Source organism: Emiliania huxleyi, assembly GCF_000372725.1.
Source record: "Emiliania huxleyi CCMP1516 unplaced genomic scaffold EMIHUscaffold_495, whole genome shotgun sequence".
In the NCBI taxonomy this organism is placed as follows: Eukaryota; Haptophyta; order Isochrysidales; family Noelaerhabdaceae; genus Emiliania; species Emiliania huxleyi.
This window is the reverse complement of record NW_005198280.1, coordinates 9,736-29,245: the sequence shown is the minus strand read 5'-3', so window position 1 is coordinate 29,245 and position 19,510 is coordinate 9,736. Positions and strand designations below refer to the sequence as shown.

The window sequence follows — 19,510 nt, the reverse complement described above, 5'->3', positions numbered from 1 at the left end:
CGGCGGGGGGCTGGCGGAGACGGCGGATGTGGCAGGCGGTGTAACGCGAGGCAGAAGGCGGTCGGGGCGACAGCGACCTCGTGCGCCACCGCGCGAAAGGCGGGGTTGAGCTGCGCGCACTTTGCCGCGGCGGCGGTCGACTTTGGTGCGCCGAGGTCGGACGGGCGGAAGAGGAACTGCCGGTTGAGGTTGGATCGCTCGATCTGGTCCATGTCCGTCACGTGCACGACGCCGCCGTCCGTCGCCGCGCCCAGCAGCGCGAGGCACCTGCGAGTCGAAGGGCACCAGCCTCGGGGAAGGAGGACGGCCTTGTGCGGTGTCTATCAGGGCACCGCCGTGAAAACGAGGGGGAAGCGAAGACAGTGAACACAGCCGAATACGGCCGAACAGAGCGGAGCACGCCTGTCCTCTCGAGCGCTGGTTGGGAGACAAAAACACATCTTCCGCTTCCAGCGTCGCCGAGCCCCGCCCAGCGCGCGAGACATGGGGAGATACGGGGAGATATGGGGAGATCTTCCCCTTCTAGCGCGAGGCGCTTGAGCCACTCGCAGCCAAGCGCGCCGGCGCCAACCACAAAGTAGCGCCCGCGCCGCAGCGCGGCAAGCGCCGCCTCGCCAATCACCGCGCGGCTCCCGTCGTACCGGTCTCCGCGCGGCGCGCACTCGGCGGCGGCGGGCGGCGGGGCGGGGAGCGCCTCGAGGGCGTCCCAGTAGAGGAACTGGCGGAGCGGCGTGAACTTGCCGGTGACGGCCTTGAGCGCCTCCTGCGCCGCCACGCCGCCGATGAAGGAGGAGACGGGCGCGAGAGCACCTACCCACGGGCCGGCTCGGCTGACCGCGCGTCTCTCTCGCCGCTGGCGACGGAGCCCGGGGGGCGGGGACACTCGGGCGCCCCCGCTGCTACGGCCGAATCGGACGAGGAGCGCCTCGTCGAGCTCCGCGCCGCCGCCCGCCGCCTCGCGCGCCGCCGCGAGAAGCGCCGCGCCGCGCTGGTCGGAGCCGGGCGGGCAGCCGGCGGGCAGCGCGTGCAGGCCTAGAAGAGGAGATGTCCGAGAAGGGTCGGGGAGCGGGGAGTGCGGGCGGGCGGCGGGGCGGGGCAGGGGTCGCAAGCCGGCGAAGGCGGCGTGCAGGGTGAGGGAGCGGGAAGCGCGGCGGCCGCCGACTTCGTGCAGCAGCTGGCCCACCTCCTCGCTCGCGGCCTCGAAGGGCTTGAAGTCGAGGGAAACGGGCTGCTTGACCTGCGCCAGCCAGTCAGCCAGTCAGCCGTGGGCCAGCGTACTGGCCGCCGCAGCCCCTCTCAACCAGTGCACGTCTGTCTGCGGCGCTGCCCCTCCCCGAGGACGCAGACACCGCCTCGCGTGCAGCGCCCTCGTGTGTGCTCTGCGCGAGTGCGTGTGCCCCGTCTCCCCTAGGACGTGTGTAGCACTGACCGCTGCCTGAGCTGCACCAGCCGCTCTACCTCCCCACATCTCCCCATATCTCCCCAGATCTCGACCTGCACCAGCCGCTCTACCTCCCCACATCTCCCCATATCTCCCCAGATCTCGACCTGCACGAGCCGCTCTACCTCCCCACATCTCCCCATATCTCCCCATATCTCCCCAGATCTCGACCTGCACGAGCCGCTCTACCTCCCCACATCTCCCCATATCTCCCCATATCTCCCCAGATCTCGACCTGCACGAGCCGCCCCCCACCGACAAACTCGCCGCAGCCGCGCGTGTCTCCCACGGAGAGGGTGTGCCGCCCGGTGGCCCGCACCGCAAACGTGCGCCCCTCGGCGCAGAGCGCCTCCATGCCTCGCACGCCCTCGAAGCGGACCACGTCGCCGTCCTGCGCGAGCGGACGACGCCAGCCTCGGCGCGGGGGGTGCGGTCTCGTGCAGAGTCTTCAGGCAGCGCGTGAGTACGAGCGACAGAGAGACAGTGAATGCAGCGGAGTGCGGCCGAGCAGAGCGCGAGGACAGCGGAGTCCGTGTCCTCTCGAGCGCTGGTACGAGTACAAGAGCACGCGCCCTCCGCCTCTAGGTACCGCCGTCCTGCAGACCGTGCGGCTGCTCTTGCACCGTCGTGGCGACGCCCTCCTCGCCGCAAGAGACGTGCTCGAGGAGCGCCTGGCGTGGAGGCTCGCCGGTCGGATCGCTCACCACAAAGGCCTCGCCGCAGTCCACGAAGACGCCGCCTGTCCACACCGCAGACCTTGTGACGAGCCGCGCCTCGAGGCAGAGGCGCCGGTGCGGCGATGAGAGCAGAGGCGCCCGCGAGCCCAGCCGACCAGCAGGCAACCAGCTTGGCACCGCTCGCCCTCGCCGCCGCCGAGAGCCGGGCCAGCGGCGCGTGGGGCATGTCGCAGGCGACGACCACGGTGTACCCGTCGATCGCTCCCTCCCTCTCCCACCACTCGCCGCCGTCGGCGCCCGCTAGACGGCAAGCAGCTTGGCCGTCGCCCTCCGCCAGCGGCCGGCCGTCGCCGCCGAGGGCTCGCACTCGCACGTGCTCGTTGAGCGGCGCGAGCCTGTCCACCGCCTGGGCGTGCCGCGCCGTCCCGACATCCTCCGGCTTTAGCAGCCACGAGGACGAGAGGTCGGCGAGGCTCGCCTCCTCGGCGTCGTGCACGTCGAGCTGGGCCACGCCGGCGAGGGCGAGGTTCTTGCTCACCTCTGCGCCCAGCCCGGTGAGGCCGAGCAGCAGCACGCTCGCCGACCCGAGGGACAGCTGCGCGGCACGGCCCATCACGTACAGCTGGCGGGAGTAGAGCTTCTCGTCGATCGGGTCGGCAGTCGCACCGCCGCGCAGCCGTCGCAGAGCAAAGCGCCGCTCGCTGCGCGAAGTGCGTGCTGGGAGGCGCGGGGGCGAGAGCCCGGCGGCGGACAGCGCAAGCACGGCCATCATGGACGCCACCATCATGAGAACAGAGAGATCGCACGCGGGTTCTCTCCCTCGAGGTCTCGAGGGGGATTGTGTAGAAACAGATCTTTCAAACTCGGTGTCGAACCACCAGCCCGACGCTCACTACAAGTGACCAAAATTGCGACTTTCACAGCTCCTGCCCGGTACACATGCTCTCGTGCAACGTGGGCGCCACCACCTAGAGCCCAGAAACAAGCAAGCAGGCAGAAAACCGGCAAGTACTACATGGGACGCTGCACACAAGAACCCTCTACGCGGACTACGTCTACGACGCCGGGTGAGAGGCGCCACCCACCACCCCGGCCGGTCGGTCCCCGCTACATGCACATGCAACCACGGTGGATGGCGCCGAGGCCCTCTTGCGCCAGCCCCAGTCCCCTCATAGACCCAGCCGCACGCCCAGCCGCACGGTGGCGCATGAGAACGAGCGATAGAGGTGCGGAAGTGCCATACCGATCTCGGATGCGATCTCGGGCAATCTCGGGCAATCAATATGCTAATTGACGAAACTTGATGGGGACAATCTCGGGCAATCTCGGGTGGCGCATGAGAACGAGCGATAGAGCGCCTCCACAAAGAGGTGCGGAAGTGCCATACTGGTCTCGGAAGCGATCTCGGGCAATCTCGGGCAATCAATATGCTAATTGACGAAACTTGATGACAATCTCGGGCAATCTCGGGTGGCGCATGAGAACGAGCGATAGAGCGCCTCCACAAAGAGGTGCGGAAGTGCCATACCGGTCTCGGAAGCGATCTCGGGTAATCTCGGGCAATCAATATGCTAATTGACGAAACTTGATGACAATCTCGGGCAATCTCGGGTGGCGCATGAGAACGAGCGATAGAGCGCATCCACAAAGAGGTGCGGAAGTGCCATACCGGTCTCGGAAGCGATCTCGGGCAATCTCGGGCAATCAATACGCAAATTGACGAAACTTGATGACAATCTCGGGGAATCTCGGGTGGCGCATGAGAACGAGCGAGAGAGCGCCTCCACAAAGAGGTGCGGAAGTGCCATACCGGTCTCGGAAGCGATCTCGGGCAATCTCGGGCAATCAATATGCTAATTGACGAAACTTGATGACAATCTCGGGCAATCTCGGGTGGCGCATGAGAACGAGCGATAGAGCGCCTCCAGGTGCGGAAGTGCCATACCGGTCTCGGAAGCGATCTCGGGCAATCTCGGGCAATCAATATGCTAATTGACGAAACTTGATGACAATCTCGGGCAATCTCGGGTGGCGCATGAGAACGAGCGATAGAGCGCCTCCACAAAGAGGTGCGGAAGTGCCATACCGGTCTCGGAAGCGATCTCGGGCAATCTCGGGCAATCAATCGGAAGTGATCTCGGGCAATCTCGGGCAATCAATACGCTAATTGACGAAACTTGATGACAATCTCGGGCAATCTCGGGTGGCGCATGAGAACGAGCGATAGAGCGCCTCCACAAAGAGGTGCGGAAGTGCCATACCGGTCTCGGAAGCGATCTCGGGCAATCTCGGGCAATCAATATGCTAATTGACGAAATCTCGGCTCAATCTCGCCAATCTCGGCTAATCTCCTGCTCTGATTGCTGCACATCGTGTTCCGGGCACCAGTGCTGCTTCTCTCTGCTTTGAGAGCGTCTTTGAGGGGGGGAATTGAGTGGAAGGGGGGCTCAAGAGGGCCGCACCTACTCGCAGCGCACGCAGCTTGAGGCCCGGCGCCAAGGAAACCGCGGCACACCCGCCTCGCCCACGTTGTTTTGGATCTGCGAGGGCGCAGGCGGCGGCGAGCGAGCGTCAGAAGCATAAAATGGGACGAGCATAGCGCGGGCTCGTTTTGGGGGTCGCGGGGGCGCATTAGGCATGAAGGCGACCCGCGGCCGCGCGCTCAGCAGCGCTCAGACCGGCAATCCGATTGTGCCAGATTCGCCTCGATCCTCGGAGCGAGCCGCGCGCGCGGCGGGGCTCGCAGCACGGCGTGCAGCCGGGCACGGGCTCGCTGCAGTGGTGGTTGTGGGGCGAGGCGAGAGGGCCCGCGCGGGGGCAGCTCTCATCTCGCGCTGCGTCGCGCCGGGCGAGGGGCGAGGCGAGAGGCAACCATGAGGCACCTGTGCAATCTCTCTGGCAAAGTTTCGTTGGCAACACGCACGAAACAGGATCTCGGCGTTTTCGTGTTGGCGACAAATTAAGCGTTCGAGCACTCCCTTTTTTTAAAAGAAAGGGCCTCCGGGGCCGGAAAAGGAATCTGGAACGAAAAAAATCGGCGGAGGGGACTGGCGGATTAGAAAAAAAGGAAAAAGGCGCAAGAACCCCCCTCCCATCCCCCCCCCCCTCCCCCCCATGCCTTTGCCCCCCCCCCCCCCCCTCCGGCGACCCCACCCACCCCCCCCCCCCCCCCCCCCCCGCCCCCCCTCTGACCCCCCGCCCCCCCTCCGTTCCCCCCCCTCCCCCCCCCCCTACCCCCCCCCATTCCCCCCCCCCCCCCCCCCCACCCCTCCCCCACCCACCCCACCACCCCCCACCCCCCACCCCACCCCCCCACCCCCTCCCCGCCGCCCGCCCCTCCCCGCCCGCGCCTCGCGCTCCGCGGCGCGGTTGCCAAAGATTGCAAAGACGTCGGCGCGGGAGCCGCGAAACATCGAGTCGCGGTAGCGCTTGATCTTCTGCCGCAGCGTGCGCACGTCCCTCTGCCGCTCGCGGTGGTTGCGCGCCGCCTGCGGGCGGGCGCAGGCACATGTCGGCACACACCCTGGCCGCGCCCTCGCCCGCCTCCTGGGGGCTGCTAGACGCGGAGGCGTGGGGAGGCGTGGGGAGGTCGTGGGGAGGTCAGGGGGAGATCGCCGCCTGGACGTACTGCTCTTCGCGCAGCCGCGTCGTCGCAGCCTCCCAGCCCCACCTCTCTGCCTCGGCACGCGCGGCGGCCGCCTGTTCACAGCTGCAGGTGTGAAGAGACGCTGTTCACACCGCACAGCTCGCACAGCTACAGGTGTGAAGAGACGCTGTTCACACCGCACAGCTCGCACAGCTCGGCTAGTCAACCTCCGCCATCTCTCCGCAACCTCTACGGCACCTCTGCGCACTCCCGGCCAGCAGCTCTCGGCTAAAGGCCGCCATCGCTCGCGCCGCGGGCGGGTCGTCGACCAAGCAGCGCACCCGCGCCGCGAGCTCCTCCGTGTCGCCTGGCTCGAAGAGGGAGCCTGATTGACCTCCAACCAACTACTAGCCAACTACTATCACTACTAACTAGCTACTAGTCAACACTGATGAACGGCTCACTGCCGCCTGGCTCGAAGAGGAAGCCCGTCTTCCCATCGTCGATTAGGGAAGGGATGCCGCCGCGGTTGCAGCCGACAACAGGCACGCCACTCGCCTGCCACCCATTCATGAAGAGTTCACTTTTGAATAGGTTGCAGCCGACAACAGGCACGCCACTCGCCTGCCACCCATTCATGAAGAGTTCACTTTTGAGTAGGTTGCAGCCGACCGCAAGCACGCCGCTCGCCTGCCACCCATTCATGAAGAGTTCACTTTTGAGTAGGTTGCAGCCGACAACAGGCACGCCGCTCGCCTGCCACCCATTCATGAAGAGTTCACTTTTCAATAGGTTGCAGCCGACCGCAAGCACGCCGCTCGCCATCGACTCGAGCACGACGAACCCGAGCGTCTCCGAATCGGATGGCATCACAAAGACATCGGCGGCGGCGAAGGCGCGCGAGAGCTCCTCGCCTGTTCACAGCAGCAGGTGTGAAGAGACGCTGCTCACACCGCGAGGCAGCGCGAGAGCTCCTCGCCCTGCAGCAGCCCGGTGAACACGGTGGGCGTGCCTGGTACCATACCATCCCGAGTCTCGAATCCAGTGTGGGTTCAGTGCCCGTGGCTGTGGGGGGACGCTCTCGCCGGCAAAGTACTCGCGCAAGCCCTCCATGTCCGGCCCCTTGCCCACAAACGCGAGCCGCGCGCCCGGCAGCTTCGACAGCACGTCGCGCAGGTCGCGCAGCCGCTTCTCGACGCCGAGACGGCCGACGTAGATCAGGAGCGGCGCCTGGTACGAATGAATGAATGATGACTCACTACGAGGCACTTCAGGAGGCAATTCAGGAGGCCAGGAGGTGTGGCGCCTGATGTATTGATTGATTCACTCTTAACCATGCACTAGTGTGAGCCGGCCGGCGTAGACCGGGAGCGCTAGCCTCGGGCTCGCCGCCGGTCAGCCGCTCCCGCATCTCGCGCGCCGCCGCCGCGAGCGCGGCTGGGTCGTCATCCTCGTCGGGGGCGTGTGTCTCGCCCCACATCGCCTTCGCGCCGTGCTTCGGGTGGAAGACGTGCGTGTCGATGCCCTTGTTCCAGACCTCCACGCGCTGTACGCCGTGCGCCTCGAACTCGGCCTTCATCTGCGGCGAGGTGACCACCTACGCAGCGCCACACCTCGTGAGTTGTCCTGTGAGCTGTGTGTGCTGTGCGTACCAGACGTCAGGACCGAGTGTGCAGTGACGGCCGGTGAGAGTGTGCCTCGTGCCGGCTCCCGAGCCAATCGTGTGCAGCGTGTGTGTGTGCGCGTGTGGGCCCGTCCTCCATGCTAGGAGGCGTGTATCACTCACTGGCTGGCTGACTAAAGGGACCACCGTGAGGTCGGCGCAGTCGTGCAGCTGCCGGATCACGCTCCACGCCAGCCACTCGCCGAGCCCGCCCAGCCACCACGCGTACGTGCGCGCGTAGACGGGGATGTGCCTGTTCACAGCCAGAGGTGTGAAGAAACGCTGTTCACACCACGCGTACGTGCGCGCGTAGACGGGGATGTGCCTGTTCACAGCTAGAGGTGTGAAGAAACGCTGTTCACACCACGCGTACGTGCGCGCGTAGACGGGGATGTGCCTGTTCACAGCCAGAGGTGTGAAGAAACGCTGTTCACACCACGCGTACGTGCGCGCGTAGACGGGGATGTGCGTGTGGTAAGACATCACGAGGGGGACGTCCTTCCACTCGCGGGCGATGTAGGTGGTCATGTACGGGATGAAGCCGGGGGAGGTGACGTGGACCAGGTCCGGCTCGAACTCGTCGATCACCTCCGACACCGCAGAGAGGCACGCCAGCTTGTTCTTGCGCCGCGAGACGAGCCTGTTCCACGGCCGCAGCCGCCGCCACAGGCCCTCGCGCATGCCCTCGATGGGCGAGATGCCCCACGAGAGGTAGATCTGAGAGGGCGGCGGCGGCGGTGACGGCGGCGGCGACGGGGGGCGGGGCGGCGGGAGGCGAGGCCGAGAGCGGCGGCGTGCCTGCTTGTAGAGCGGGAAGCGGAAGCCTCGGATCGTCGCGATCGGGTAGCCGAGGAAGTGCTTCGGAGCGTCCTCAGAGTCGTCGGGCGTGATGATGGACACCTCCGCGCCCGCCGCCTTTTGGTACTTGAGGTACTCCTTGAAGCGGTTCGCGTAGCCTGACACGTGCGTGAACGGCGTCGGCTCGACGATCAGCTGCACTCGCATCGGAACCTCGTCCACCTCGGGCGGCAAGGCCGACATCGCGGGCGGGCGAGCGAGCCGCACGGCGGCTGCTGCTGGCCGAGTCGCGTGCGGCGCGAACGAGTGCGCCCTCGCGAGCACGAGGAGCACGCCAAGCAGCGAGCGCAAACCTCCTCGCTCCATTACTGGCAGCCGCGCTTTTTTTTTCGCGGGTTTGGTGCCTCAACGAGATGGTAGGAAGATGTGGCCCTCGGATAATCTCGGGTGATCTCGGGTAGTCTCGGGTAATCTCGGGTTATCTCGGGTTATCTCGGGTAACCTCGGGTCATGTGGGGTCATCTCGGGTCATATTGGATCTCGCGTAGTCGGTACACACACACTCACATACACACACACAAACACACACACACACTCACACTCACACACACACACACACACACACACACACACACACACACACACACACACACACACACACACACACACACACACACACACACACACACACACACACACACACACACACACACACACACACACACACAGAAGCGCGCGCGCGCGCACACACACACATTATTAGTGATCTCGGGTAATCTCGGCCATTCGTTAGTATTCCAGGAGCAGCGAAAAGCGCGGGCGGCGCGAGGTGGTGGCGCGACTGCAAGGATCAGCCCGCCGCCACTGTGGCTTCCTCGCCGCGGCGCCGCGACAGGCGAGAGCGCTGTTGTGATGGCTCTTTGCATTCCTCTCCTCGCCACCGCGCTCTCGGCGGGCGCCTCTCTCCGCGGCGGTCTGGCGTGCGCAGACCACCTCGTCGACGCGTTCCACCAATATGTCGCGCTCGAGTCCAACCAGGCGCTGCCGGGCGGTCGGTCTCTCCTCGTGCTCGCTCCACATGTTGGGGTGATAGGCGAGGTGGGCATGTCGCCTCCGGTGGTGACGGCCTCGCTCGTCAACACCAGCGCCGCAGCCTCGTCCGGCTTGCTCCCAGCTGATGCCTCACGCTGCGGGTTGGAGGAACCGCCCGAGCTTGTACAAGCAGACGCGACACCGGAGGCGGAGCTGGAGCCACCACCCGACCCGCCACCCGACCCGCCACCCGACCCGCCACCCGACCCGCTACCGCCGCCGCCTCAACCCATTGTCGATGAGGCGCACTGCCGTTACAAGCCGGCGCAATGGGACAGCGTCTGTCGATCTGCCAAAAGCCGACACAGCAAAAACATGCAAGCCATTCGGTTGCTGTGCAGCTTCTCGGGAGCAACGTTGCAATCGACAATCTGGGGTTCCGGTCTGGTGCTTTCTCACCACGACCACAATGCAATCATGCACGCTATGCACGGCAACATTGAGGGCAACACCTCCGGTCCGCCTGGCCAGAGCAAAACTAGCCGCAAGGTTGGCGGGCGTCACAAGCCTATGGGCTGGGAGCCCACCCCCCGCAGCACGGCCGGCGCCGGATCGATGGACTTGAGTTCACACTCGCGCCTCGAGGCGCACTTGCGCTGTCTCTGGACCACAGATATCTCGGTCGTATCGCGCCAAAGGATGTCTGTGCACCAGCTCTGTCGGCTGAGTTGCATCTGCGCAGGCTGCGCTTTAGCTCCTTTCGAGTCGCCCATGTGCAGGCCCTCGCCGGTGGTCGTACAACCAAACTATGGCCCCGCAGCCATGGAAGCAGCGGCGACGGCGCTCGAGGCCGGCCGCTCGCTCGTGGCGGCCGCCGCGGCCGGGAGCGCGGCCGGTATCGCTTCTGCTGCTGGATTGTCGACCGCAGAGGTGGCCTCTGCCGGTGCCGCAGCAGGTGATGCGACGGCGACGGCGCTCGAGGCCGGCCGCTCGCTCGAGGCGGCCGCGGCGGCCGGGAGCGCAGCCGGCGACGCCATCGTTGGTGGATTGTCGACTGCGGAGGCGGCCTCTGCCGGTGCCGCAGCAGGTGATGCGACGGCGACGGCGCTCGAGGCCGGCCGCTCGCTCGAGGCGGCCGCGGCGGCCGGGAGCGCGGCCGGCGACGCCATCATTGGTGGATTGTCGACTGCGGAGGCGGCCTCTGCCGGTGCCGCAGCAGGTGATGCGACGGCGACGGCGCTCGAGGCCGGCCGCTCGCTCGAGGCGGCTGCGGCGGCCGGGAGCGCGGCCGGCGACGCCATCATTGGCGGCTCCTCGCCGCCCAGCGCAGCTCCAAGCCGGCCTCCGAGCCCGCCACCTAGCCCACCGCCGAGCCCACCGCCGTGTACTACGGCGGCGCGCAGGCGAGGGCTCCAGCTTTCATTCGCGCAACCCCAATGCTGCTCTCGGCAGTGCTGCATCGGCGTCTCTGGATCATCGAGAGCCGCGCCACCATCGCCGTCACCTTTGCAATCGTCCGTGTCGCCGCCACCGTCTCCATCGAGTGAAGACCCGGGCGTCGGAAACGCGTTTGCTGGCGCACCTTGGGCAGGCCCGAGCGACGGCAGCAGTGGCGGCGTTGCAGACGCAGTCGCCGGTGTCTTTGCGGGTGCGCCCTTTGCGGGTGCGCCCTACGCGGCCGGGCGTGCCGGGTCGAGCGGCGGCAGCAGTGGCGGCGTTGCAGACGCAGTCGCCGGTGTCTTTGCGGGTGCGCCCTTTGCGGGTGCGCCCTACGCGGCCGGGCGTGCCGGGTCGAGCGACGGCAGCAGTGGCGGCGTTGCAGACGCAGGCAACGATGCGAATGCGCCCTGCGCGGCCAGCTGCGCCGGATCGAGCCAGGGCTCGAGCAGCTCGAGCGAGGGCTCGAGCAGCAGTGCCGCCGCTCCCGGCATTTTTGCGAGTGCACCTTTCGCGGTAATGGCCAACTTGTTAGCCAGCGCCTTCGAGAGCGCCCCATGTGCCGCGGCAGCCGAGAATCCTGGTGCGACAGAGGTGCTGCCCGGGGCAGCCGAGGCGGCCGAGGGAGCCGCGACGTGTGCTGTGGCTGAGACGGCGGTCGCGCCTTCAGATAGCGCGGCGGAGTGTGAAGCGCTACGTTCACAACTCGAGGCGCTGCAGCTCACAAACGGACAGCTACAATCCGAGCGTGCAGCACTCGCGAAGCAGCTACGTGCTGCTAGTGCTGCTCTCCAGCGCGCCGGTCAGGTGAGTTCCCGCTTGGCGGGATTAGTTTTGGGAGGTTGCGTCACATGACTTCCAGTGATAAACATCGTCTCTGATCAAAACGCAAAAGCTTTTGCGCAATGAACCACACGGTGCCGTGTCCCTGAAGCGTTTTGCCCTGCTCTCTCACACTCTCGCCGTTACGAGTCTCCACTCGGCTCTCGCCCACAGGTGAGACGCCCCGCCCAGCAGCATACACTCTAGCTTGGCCGACAAGCAATCACGATCGAGAGCGCGGAGTGCAGTGAACCCACACCACCCAAGAGATGTCTCTTGTGTTCACAAAAGGGCATTCGCCACCGACTCGGCCGTTGCTCGGTGAGCGGGGTCATGTGCTGACGCCCTCTCCACCACCTCTGCCAGCGAGTGCGCGGCCGGAAGGGAAGGGCGGAGCTGCCCGGCAGCAACACGGCGCTCCGCCTCCTCGCCCGACGCACGGTCGCTGCCCCACTTCTCGTACACCCGCTTAGATCGCCTGCCGATGCAGGCCATCACGCAGGCGAGCGACCACACGTCCGCCGCAGCAAGCCGATAGCGCCGACGGCCAAAGGCTCCGCCGCTCAGCACCTCTGGCGCGCGGAAGGTGCAAGTGCCGCGAGGCCGATCCTGCTCGTGCTCTACCACGAGTGGTGTCAGCAGGGACGAGCCGACTAAGCTCAGGCCAAAGTCTGCTAACTTGGGCTCCAAGCCCTCCGTGACGAGGATGTTGCTCGGCTTGAGGTCGCAGTGAAAGACCTTCTGCGAGTGGATGTAGGCGATACCCTGAGCGACCCCGCGCGCCATTGCCGAATCGGAGAAGGGAGATCCCGACGAGAGGAGCGCCTCGAGCGTCCCGAGACCGCACAGCTCCATGACGAGCGCGCCCGTCTCGCTCACGCCATACGCCTGCACCACGTGCTTGTGCCGAAGGTTGAGCAGCAAGCTGACCTCCTCGACAAACAGGGAGCGCGCCGTCACGGCCTTTGGCACCTTGACAGCCACGGGTGTGCCACCACGTAGGCGGCTCTGAAATACGTCGCCAAAGGTGCCCGCGCCGAGCCGCTGAGTGGTTGGCTCGAGAGTCAGCCGCGGCACTCTGCTCGGCTGCGGCCGCAGGGCAGAACACCGCCGGAGGAATACCTCGCGGTAGTGGCTGGGCAGCAAGCGTGCTGCTGCCTGAACAGCGGCGTGGGCGGAAGCAGCCTCCTCCCGCAGCTGCACGGCCTGGTGCACGACCTGCCCGCGAGCCTGCTCTGCCTGGCGGCGGCGCTGTTGCTCTTCGCGGAGCCGCTCCAATTGCTGCTCAAGGCGCTCCGCTTGCTCCTCCCGCGTCGCGGTGGCGACGCTCGTGCACGCGGAGCTGCGCACCGCAACCACGCAGGCGCGAGGCTTAGCAGCTGCGACAACCGTTGCAGGCACGGGCTGGGACGGTGCAACCGCCACTGCAACCAAGCGTTTGGCCGGCTTCACGACCTCGGCAGTCACCACGCTCCGCCCGCGCTTGGTCGCGTTGCCGTGCGGTAGCTGAGCCGATGCCGGCGCCAGAGTGGCCGCGACGATCATCGGCGGGCGGCACGGTTGCCAGCGTGGCGACACGAGAGGCGCGACGACTCGCGCCAAATCGGCGATTTTCACGTTCACGCGCTCAACCCCACGTTCACGCGCTCAATTTGAATTTTGTCTGGTGAGTTATGTGGATCGTCCTTCACCAGTGCATAGAGCGGAGGGCAAAACTAAAGGGAGGGATGGTGCTTCCGTCGGTTTCCATTGAGAAAGATGTTTTGTCCACATACGTCATACCACATCCATCCATCCAACCAAGAGAATGCAACTCAAGTTTTGATCGCTCACATTTGGCTGACGTGTTGTTGAGTATCAGAGTATGATTCCTGTCTGCAGGTCTATTCACACCTCACGCGATCTTCCATGTCCAGACAGCGTCCAGACAGCGTCCAGACAGCGTCCAGACAGCGTCCAGACAGTGTCCAGACAGCGTCCAGACAGCAAAATCGGAGCGTCTAGACAGCTATTCAGACAGTACTAGCACTTGAGTGTACACAGCTGATTGAAGTAAAGGGGGATTATGCAGCTGCCTGCCAGAGCAGAAAGATTCCTGAATTCTCTCCACTACAAAAAAAGTCCAGTGCGGAACCGAGATCATGGCCCCGAATGCCGTGCTCTCTAGGAAATGTGTGGGAGCTCCACAAACCAGGTTTTCCCCCCTCGGAGGGTGCCGGGAGAGGCGTAACCCGAGGGCACTCGCCCGCTAGGAATAGTCTTCCCTGACCCCGCCAGTCCGCCCGCCTGCCCTGCCCGCCTGGCTGATAAGATCTTTTCACCTTGACCTGGTGGAGTACAGGCGCGGGGGGCGTGTGGTTGAGACTCGGCTCGTGAGCCCCGCAGACTCTCGCCTGCCAACCCCGAAGGGGCTGCCGTCCACCCGTCGCTGCCCAGGCCGGGGGAGGGGGGGGAAACCTCCTGTTCCTCGCGGAACGGGAGTAGGCCCCTCCTTGCCCGGTCAGGAAGCAGGGCGGTGGTCGTGCCATCGTCGCTTCGAACTCGAAACCGCCGATACACGCCGCATTCGTCGCCGGCGCGCGACAGGCTCCCGTCGGCCGGACTGCCCTCGACGAGTGGGTGTCGCCAACCAAAGCGACACGCACTCGAGGGTAGTGCCGACGGGACGCGGCTCGAGGGCGACTCTCGCGAAGGCACGGCTGGCAACCGTGGCGCGGGGCTCGCGTTCGACAAGACCGGGATCGCTCTACCGGCAAACCTCTCGCTGACATGCGCGCCCCGTCGAGCTGACGGCGGGCGCGCTGAGGTCGCACGCCAAGCCAAGTTATATGCCAAGGGCGTGCGATCGAGAATCGGCTCACGCACCTCTGCTCGCGTACCCTCACCCATAGAATTGTCACCGCCAGTGAGTGCGAGATAGGGCTAGCTGCTGGCGGCTAGCCCCTGAGGAGAGTGACCAGAGACACCTCACATGACCCCACACACGGTCTAGTCCGGCCTCGCGGTCGGCGGAGATTGCTAGAGGACGAGCAAGCCTGCTCTAGCCTCACGCGTTCTCCCCTGTCGTCTGTTGTGTTGTTGTGCCCTTGTTTGTTCTCTTGGCACCTTGGAGTGCTGGCGGGGGCGACAGGGAGGATGTGGCCTTGAGTTATGTGTACGCCAACTCAGGGTGTGTGGCAGCCAGCTGGCTGTGTGTCTTGTGAGCTTGTTTGTGTCTGTGTGTCGTTCGTGCGTGTCGTCATCATCTGTCCCGCGTCCACCCATACCGCGTTGGTGTCCAGGAGCTCCAGTCCGAGCCCGACTGTTGTTCATCTTTCTACATACATACATTTACAAGCAAACTCCCTCGCACAAAACTGGGCACGGGACTGGCGCGCACTGGCAGGCCGACTGCACGCTAAAGGCTACACACTCGCACACCACTTGCAGAGTGGCTCTACCAGGCGCTCACCCCACGGCAGAGGCACGCCAGCCCCGGGCAGCCGGCCGTCGCTCGCCTAAGCGCCTAAGCGGCCTAAGCGGGGGGTGCTCAGGGTGCTTAGGCGCTTAGGCAGCCCTTGCGAGCGTGGCGGCGTCGTAAATACAAGTGACTCCGATGACACTGACAATGCTACTGCTAGTGTCATCGCTCAGAGAGAGCAGTCTGACGCACGTCGTGACTGTCTACCACTGGCCCTGGTCGCACACTGCCACTGAGCTGCGCTGGTGCGGAAACTCAGCATCAGGTCGAGAGTCGAGGAAGGTCGCGGAAGGTCGAGTCGAGGAAGAGAACACAATCAGGGGCGGGGCCGGTAGACCGGTCCGCAGCGCCATATACGTGGCAAAGGACGCGAAAAGTGCCCACTGAAGCTTCTGCACCTTGACTTCAGGTTGAGCTGTGATGATGCCCACAGCACCAGCAGCAAAGGCGGGCGGGCCGACCCCGCGGCCATCGCCGCCGTCGCCGCCGCCCCCTCCGCCGCCGCCGCCACCTTGGGCTACATCGCCCGCGCCGCCGTTGCACACCGGCTCTCGTGCTCATTCAACGGCGCCTCGAGTTGCAGGCCGGCGGCGCTGACGTTGTCGTGGTCGGGCTGCCCAACGTCGGCGCGGGAGAGAGGGGGCAAAGAGGTTATGGAGAGCGCGAGAGCGAGCGCCAAGAGAGCCCAGATTCTGAGCAGCAGCCCGCCTTGTCATGGGCCCACTTGCCGACGTGCGTCCAGCTTCCACTATAGGACGAACGCCGAAGTTTGCTCTCCGACGCCGTGCCGAGCGAAACCTTTTCCTTCGAAGCCCGGCGACGTAGCCGGGCGAGCGGAATAGGGCAGCCCTAGAGAGCACCTTGAGGCCGTTCAATAGAGCCCGTGTTATAGTCGAGGGTCGATCGCCGGCCGGCGCAGTGCTGCTCTGACCGCTCCGCCGGGCCGCCTCCGGGCCACCGCCGCGGAGACGTGCACATAGGCAAGTTGGTATTTTCATATATGAACTTCAAAATAACATTGGCTAATCTAATCCTACTCATCGCAACTCGCCAGGAACACCCCCACACTATAGGGTCATTGTGTAGCCCTGCTTAGAAGGAAAAGGTTTACTGCAAGGTCCGTATGGCTCACCGTGTAGTCGGCCGCACTAACACAGGTACACCACGGGAGCCGCCTAAGCGACTCCTGCGAGGGTGGCGAGGCACTTAGCTCCGTGCACCCGCCCACCCCCGCCACAGGCAAGCTCATTCACGACCTGCTCTGCGATGGCCGTGTGAAGAACGACTGAGATGCGCTGCTTCTGCAGCCCCAGCCAGCTCTTGGTGGTCCAAGTCACCTCATCGAGGTACTGGGCCCGCGTCAGCTTGTTCTGTAGCACGTCCGCCGCCCTCCGGAGGATCTCACGGACCCCCTTTCCGAACCCGCCGAACGATTCGAACAGCAGCAGCTGCACTTCGACGCCCTTGTCTTCCCTGGCGTAGCGATAATTTCCCCGCCGTAGGACGGTATGCGGCGGTCGCCGCCCACCACCCTGCCCCCCCTGGTATGCCACCGACCAGTCCCCTGCCCCCTCTCGCCCTTGCTCTTCCTCACAAGTGAGAAAAACTCAACGAAAAGTACGTAGAGGCTAGGGCTTCTTGCCCGCAACCCGATGCCAATCATCCGGCCCGCTGGGTGCGCTTCTTAGCTCCCCGGCCCTGGATGTGCGGTTACTGACTGCACTCCAAGTGCTCCAAGGGAAAAGTCCTCGAGGTAGTGTTCGCCCTGCGACCGCCCACCCCCCAGGGCTAGGGCTCTCGTGTGTATCGCGCGCCTTGCGGGGGGGGGCGCGGAAAAGAGGAACCTCTTGGCGTCATCGCCATGGTGCTGCAAGCAGCGCCGGGCAACGACGACTTACCGCCTCCCGGTCCCCCTCGGCACACCTCCGCTGCTTAATGTTTGACGACTCGAACCCGTGAAGCTTCCCCGTGCGCGGGTTACCCCGCACACGGGTCAGCCTGCCAGCCACGTATCCACGCAAGCGTGGTCCGCGCGCATGGCATACAGGCGTTCGCCAGACAGCGCAGAGGCTAGGCGACCGGGGAAGGACTAGCTCAAGGGCAACACAGCGTCACCAGCCGTTGGCGCGCAGAACCAGTCTGCGGCCCCCGGTTGGGACGGGTGCGCGACGCGGACGAACCGCTCAATGTGGCCGGCAGCTCGCGCTGCCGGCGGGGTTGGTTGGGGAGAACCGGCACGGGGAAAGCCGGCCTCCCCGGAGGGTTCGCCCCCTGGAGGGGCCCCAAAGGGCCCCCCGGGGGGGCGGGGGCCCGGGGCGGGGGCCCCCGCCCCGAGGGGCGGGGGCAGGTTCGTCGCTTAGCGCGATGGAGGCAACCCTTGTTGCCAAGTCGGCGAGCGTGTTGTGTATCGAGAGAGAGAGACCATAGCCATAGGCATACAGTAGCAGATGCGAGAGCCGAGAGCGGCGTCGTCCGGGGAGAGTGGTGGTGGGGGAGGTCAACATCGAGGGCAAGGTACGCATGGCGCTGCGTGGAAGCAACACGGAGCTCCGTTGGACGTTTTCAAGATTAGCGTGTCAGAGGAACTAGCCTAAGGAGAGGAGCGTACGGCTTTACCAACCAGGTCACAGGGGGCATAAACGTTCTGTGGAATACTGTGGAAAGCAAACACCCCGCTCCTCGAGAGAAGGCCTCGGCAATGTTACACTGTCTCCTCGGAGGCGGAGAAGGCCTCGGCAATGCTACACTGTCTCCTCGGAGGCGGAGAAGGCCTCGGCAATGTTACACTGTCTCCTCGGAGGCGGAGAAGGCCTCGGCAATGCTACACTGTCTCCTCGGAGGAGGAGAAGGCCTCGGCAATGTTACACTGTCTCCTCGGATTCGCACATTACTTGGTATTCCCGAGTGGATCGACCCCGTCATTCACGTACGCGCCGCCGGTCTGTCATGGCCACGGTTCCAATTTTCCGTTCTCCATTCACACGTATCCGTAAACGTAGAACTTGCACACCGTCAGCCCCGCCGCAGACGGCCGGTTGAGGTAGATGTAGCGCCCCAACGCGTTGATCTCCACCTCCAACATCACGTTCGATGACACGCTCACGTCCGACTTCACCAGCGCGTTGCCCGTGTACGTCTCTGCCGTCGTGCCGAGATAGATGTCGACGTCCGTCAGCCGCTCCGCGCAGCAGTCGTTGCGGTTCTGCAGCCGCACGTAGCGCACATACACCTCGCTCCCGAGGTCGACGCCCCACCATTGGCTTGTGTATTGGCCGCACTCGGCCCACGGCCGTCCCGTCGTGCTGTCGGCGTATGAAAGATCGCTCACGGGCGCCTGCTTGTCGAACAAGCTCGAGTCCTGGTACGTGGTGGCCGTGCGAAGGTCGAGCAGCTGCGCTGCTGGTGGCGGCGAGGGCGGACGGAGGCGCTCCCACGCAACCGCACACTTGCCGCCGACCACCTCGGTGAACTCGTCGAGCACGACCTCGACCTTGCCGTCGAGCACCTCGGTACCGTTGCCAAGCGAGACCTCGCACTTCCGCGTCACTGCGTCGAGGGCAGTGCCGTCGCCGCAGACCCCGGTGGGCGATGCGGGCGGCGGCGGCGAGGCCGGCGGCGGGGGTGGCGGGCACGCAAAGGAGCCCCACGAGTAGGGCCACGCGCTCGTCTGCATGCTGAAGCTGGCCTGGATGAGCGCCTTGTTGCAGTCGCTGAGGGAGGAGGCGCCGTCGAACATGACGTCCATGAACATTATCGCCGACACGTCCCACGAGCTGAGGTCCTTGTCGAAGGAGATGGCGCCGTAGAACATGCGGGTCATGTAGAGGACAGCAGACGTGTTCCACGAGGAGATGTCCTTGTCGAAGGAGGTGGCGCCGTAGAACATGGCGTACATGTTGACGACAGCAGACGTGTCCCACGAGGAGATGTCCTTGTCGAAGGCGGAGGCGCCGGAGAACATGCCGTCCATGTAGAGAACCGCAGACGTGTCCCACGAGGAGATGTCCTTGTCGAAGGAGGTGGCGTAGAAGAACATGTAGCTCATCCAGAGGACAGCAGACGTGTTCCACGAGGAGATGTCCTTGTTGAAGGCGGTGGCGCCGGCGAACATGAAGTCCATGTAGAGAACCGCAGACGTGTCCCACGACCCAATGTCGGGGTTGCACGTGCTCTTGCCGGTCGTGGAGCCGCCGCCGGGGCAATCGTAGTTGGCGCTGAACAGACACTGCATGTCTGTGATGCGGCTCACGCCCCAGTCCGAGATGTTGCCATACGCAGCCAGGGCGGCCGGCTCGTCGCTGCACCACAGGTCGGCCGCGGTCTGCAGGGCGGGCTTGTCGGCAAAGGTAGTTTGCGCCGACGCGCTCGTGGGAGGCAGTAACGCGCCAAAGACTGCGAGGATGAGCTTCATTGTCTGCGGAAGGGGAAAGGTGGGGGGGCAGGCGTCACGGTGAGGGGTGAGTTAAGCGGCCTGCATTGGTCGGAAGTGCGAACAGCTATGCGCATGAGTGGGGGGTCTGAAATGAGAGGACGAGTGACGGGGGACAAAGCTCGGACGTTGAGCCCTCCGGAAGGTCGGCGCCCGAGGGACCGG

At 65.1% G+C, this 19,510-nt stretch overlaps 4 protein-coding genes across 4 annotated transcripts in view; all 4 read right to left on the bottom strand.

Moving 5' to 3' along the window:
* Positions 1-2,928, bottom strand: part of EMIHUDRAFT_459406 (hypothetical protein) — a gene marked incomplete at its 3' end in the record, with an annotated part of 6,063 nt that extends 3,135 nt beyond the window's left edge. Inside the window, exons 1-7 of the mRNA XM_005767412.1 lie at positions 2,257-2,928; positions 2,038-2,180; positions 1,677-1,832; positions 1,111-1,237; positions 892-1,032; positions 537-810; positions 78-267 (exon numbers count right to left, since the gene is read on the bottom strand). Coding sequence (XP_005767469.1) covers positions 78-267; positions 537-810; positions 892-1,032; positions 1,111-1,237; positions 1,677-1,832; positions 2,038-2,180; positions 2,257-2,905 — 1,680 coding nt within the window. The 5' untranslated portion in view covers positions 2,906-2,928. The remainder of the gene's footprint in view (positions 1-77; positions 268-536; positions 811-891; positions 1,033-1,110; positions 1,238-1,676; positions 1,833-2,037; positions 2,181-2,256) is intronic.
* Positions 2,929-5,718: 2,790 nt separating this feature from the next.
* On the bottom strand, positions 5,719-8,531 carry EMIHUDRAFT_470615 (SQDG synthase; the record flags this gene model as incomplete). Its single annotated transcript, XM_005767411.1, has 9 exons — positions 5,719-5,817; positions 6,046-6,098; positions 6,169-6,618; positions 6,724-6,934; positions 7,032-7,301; positions 7,515-7,620; positions 7,660-7,692; positions 7,732-7,764; positions 7,804-8,531. The coding sequence occupies 9 exons, from the start codon at positions 8,529-8,531 to the stop codon at positions 5,719-5,721; spliced, it is 1,983 nt and encodes a 660-aa protein (XP_005767468.1).
* Positions 8,532-12,119: 3,588 nt separating this feature from the next.
* On the bottom strand, positions 12,120-12,395 carry EMIHUDRAFT_48983 (hypothetical protein; the record flags this gene model as incomplete). The annotated part of the gene is made up of 1 exon (XM_005767410.1): positions 12,120-12,395. A coding segment is annotated over one exon (276 nt), but the record flags the coding sequence as incomplete, so codon positions are not given.
* A 5,498-nt stretch (positions 12,396-17,893) lies between these two features.
* On the bottom strand, positions 17,894-19,327 carry EMIHUDRAFT_119531 (hypothetical protein; the record flags this gene model as incomplete). The annotated part of the gene is made up of 1 exon (XM_005767409.1): positions 17,894-19,327. One exon carries the CDS (start codon positions 19,325-19,327, stop codon positions 17,894-17,896), a length of 1,434 nt encoding a protein of 477 aa, XP_005767466.1.
* Between the last annotated feature and the right edge of the window lie 183 nt (positions 19,328-19,510).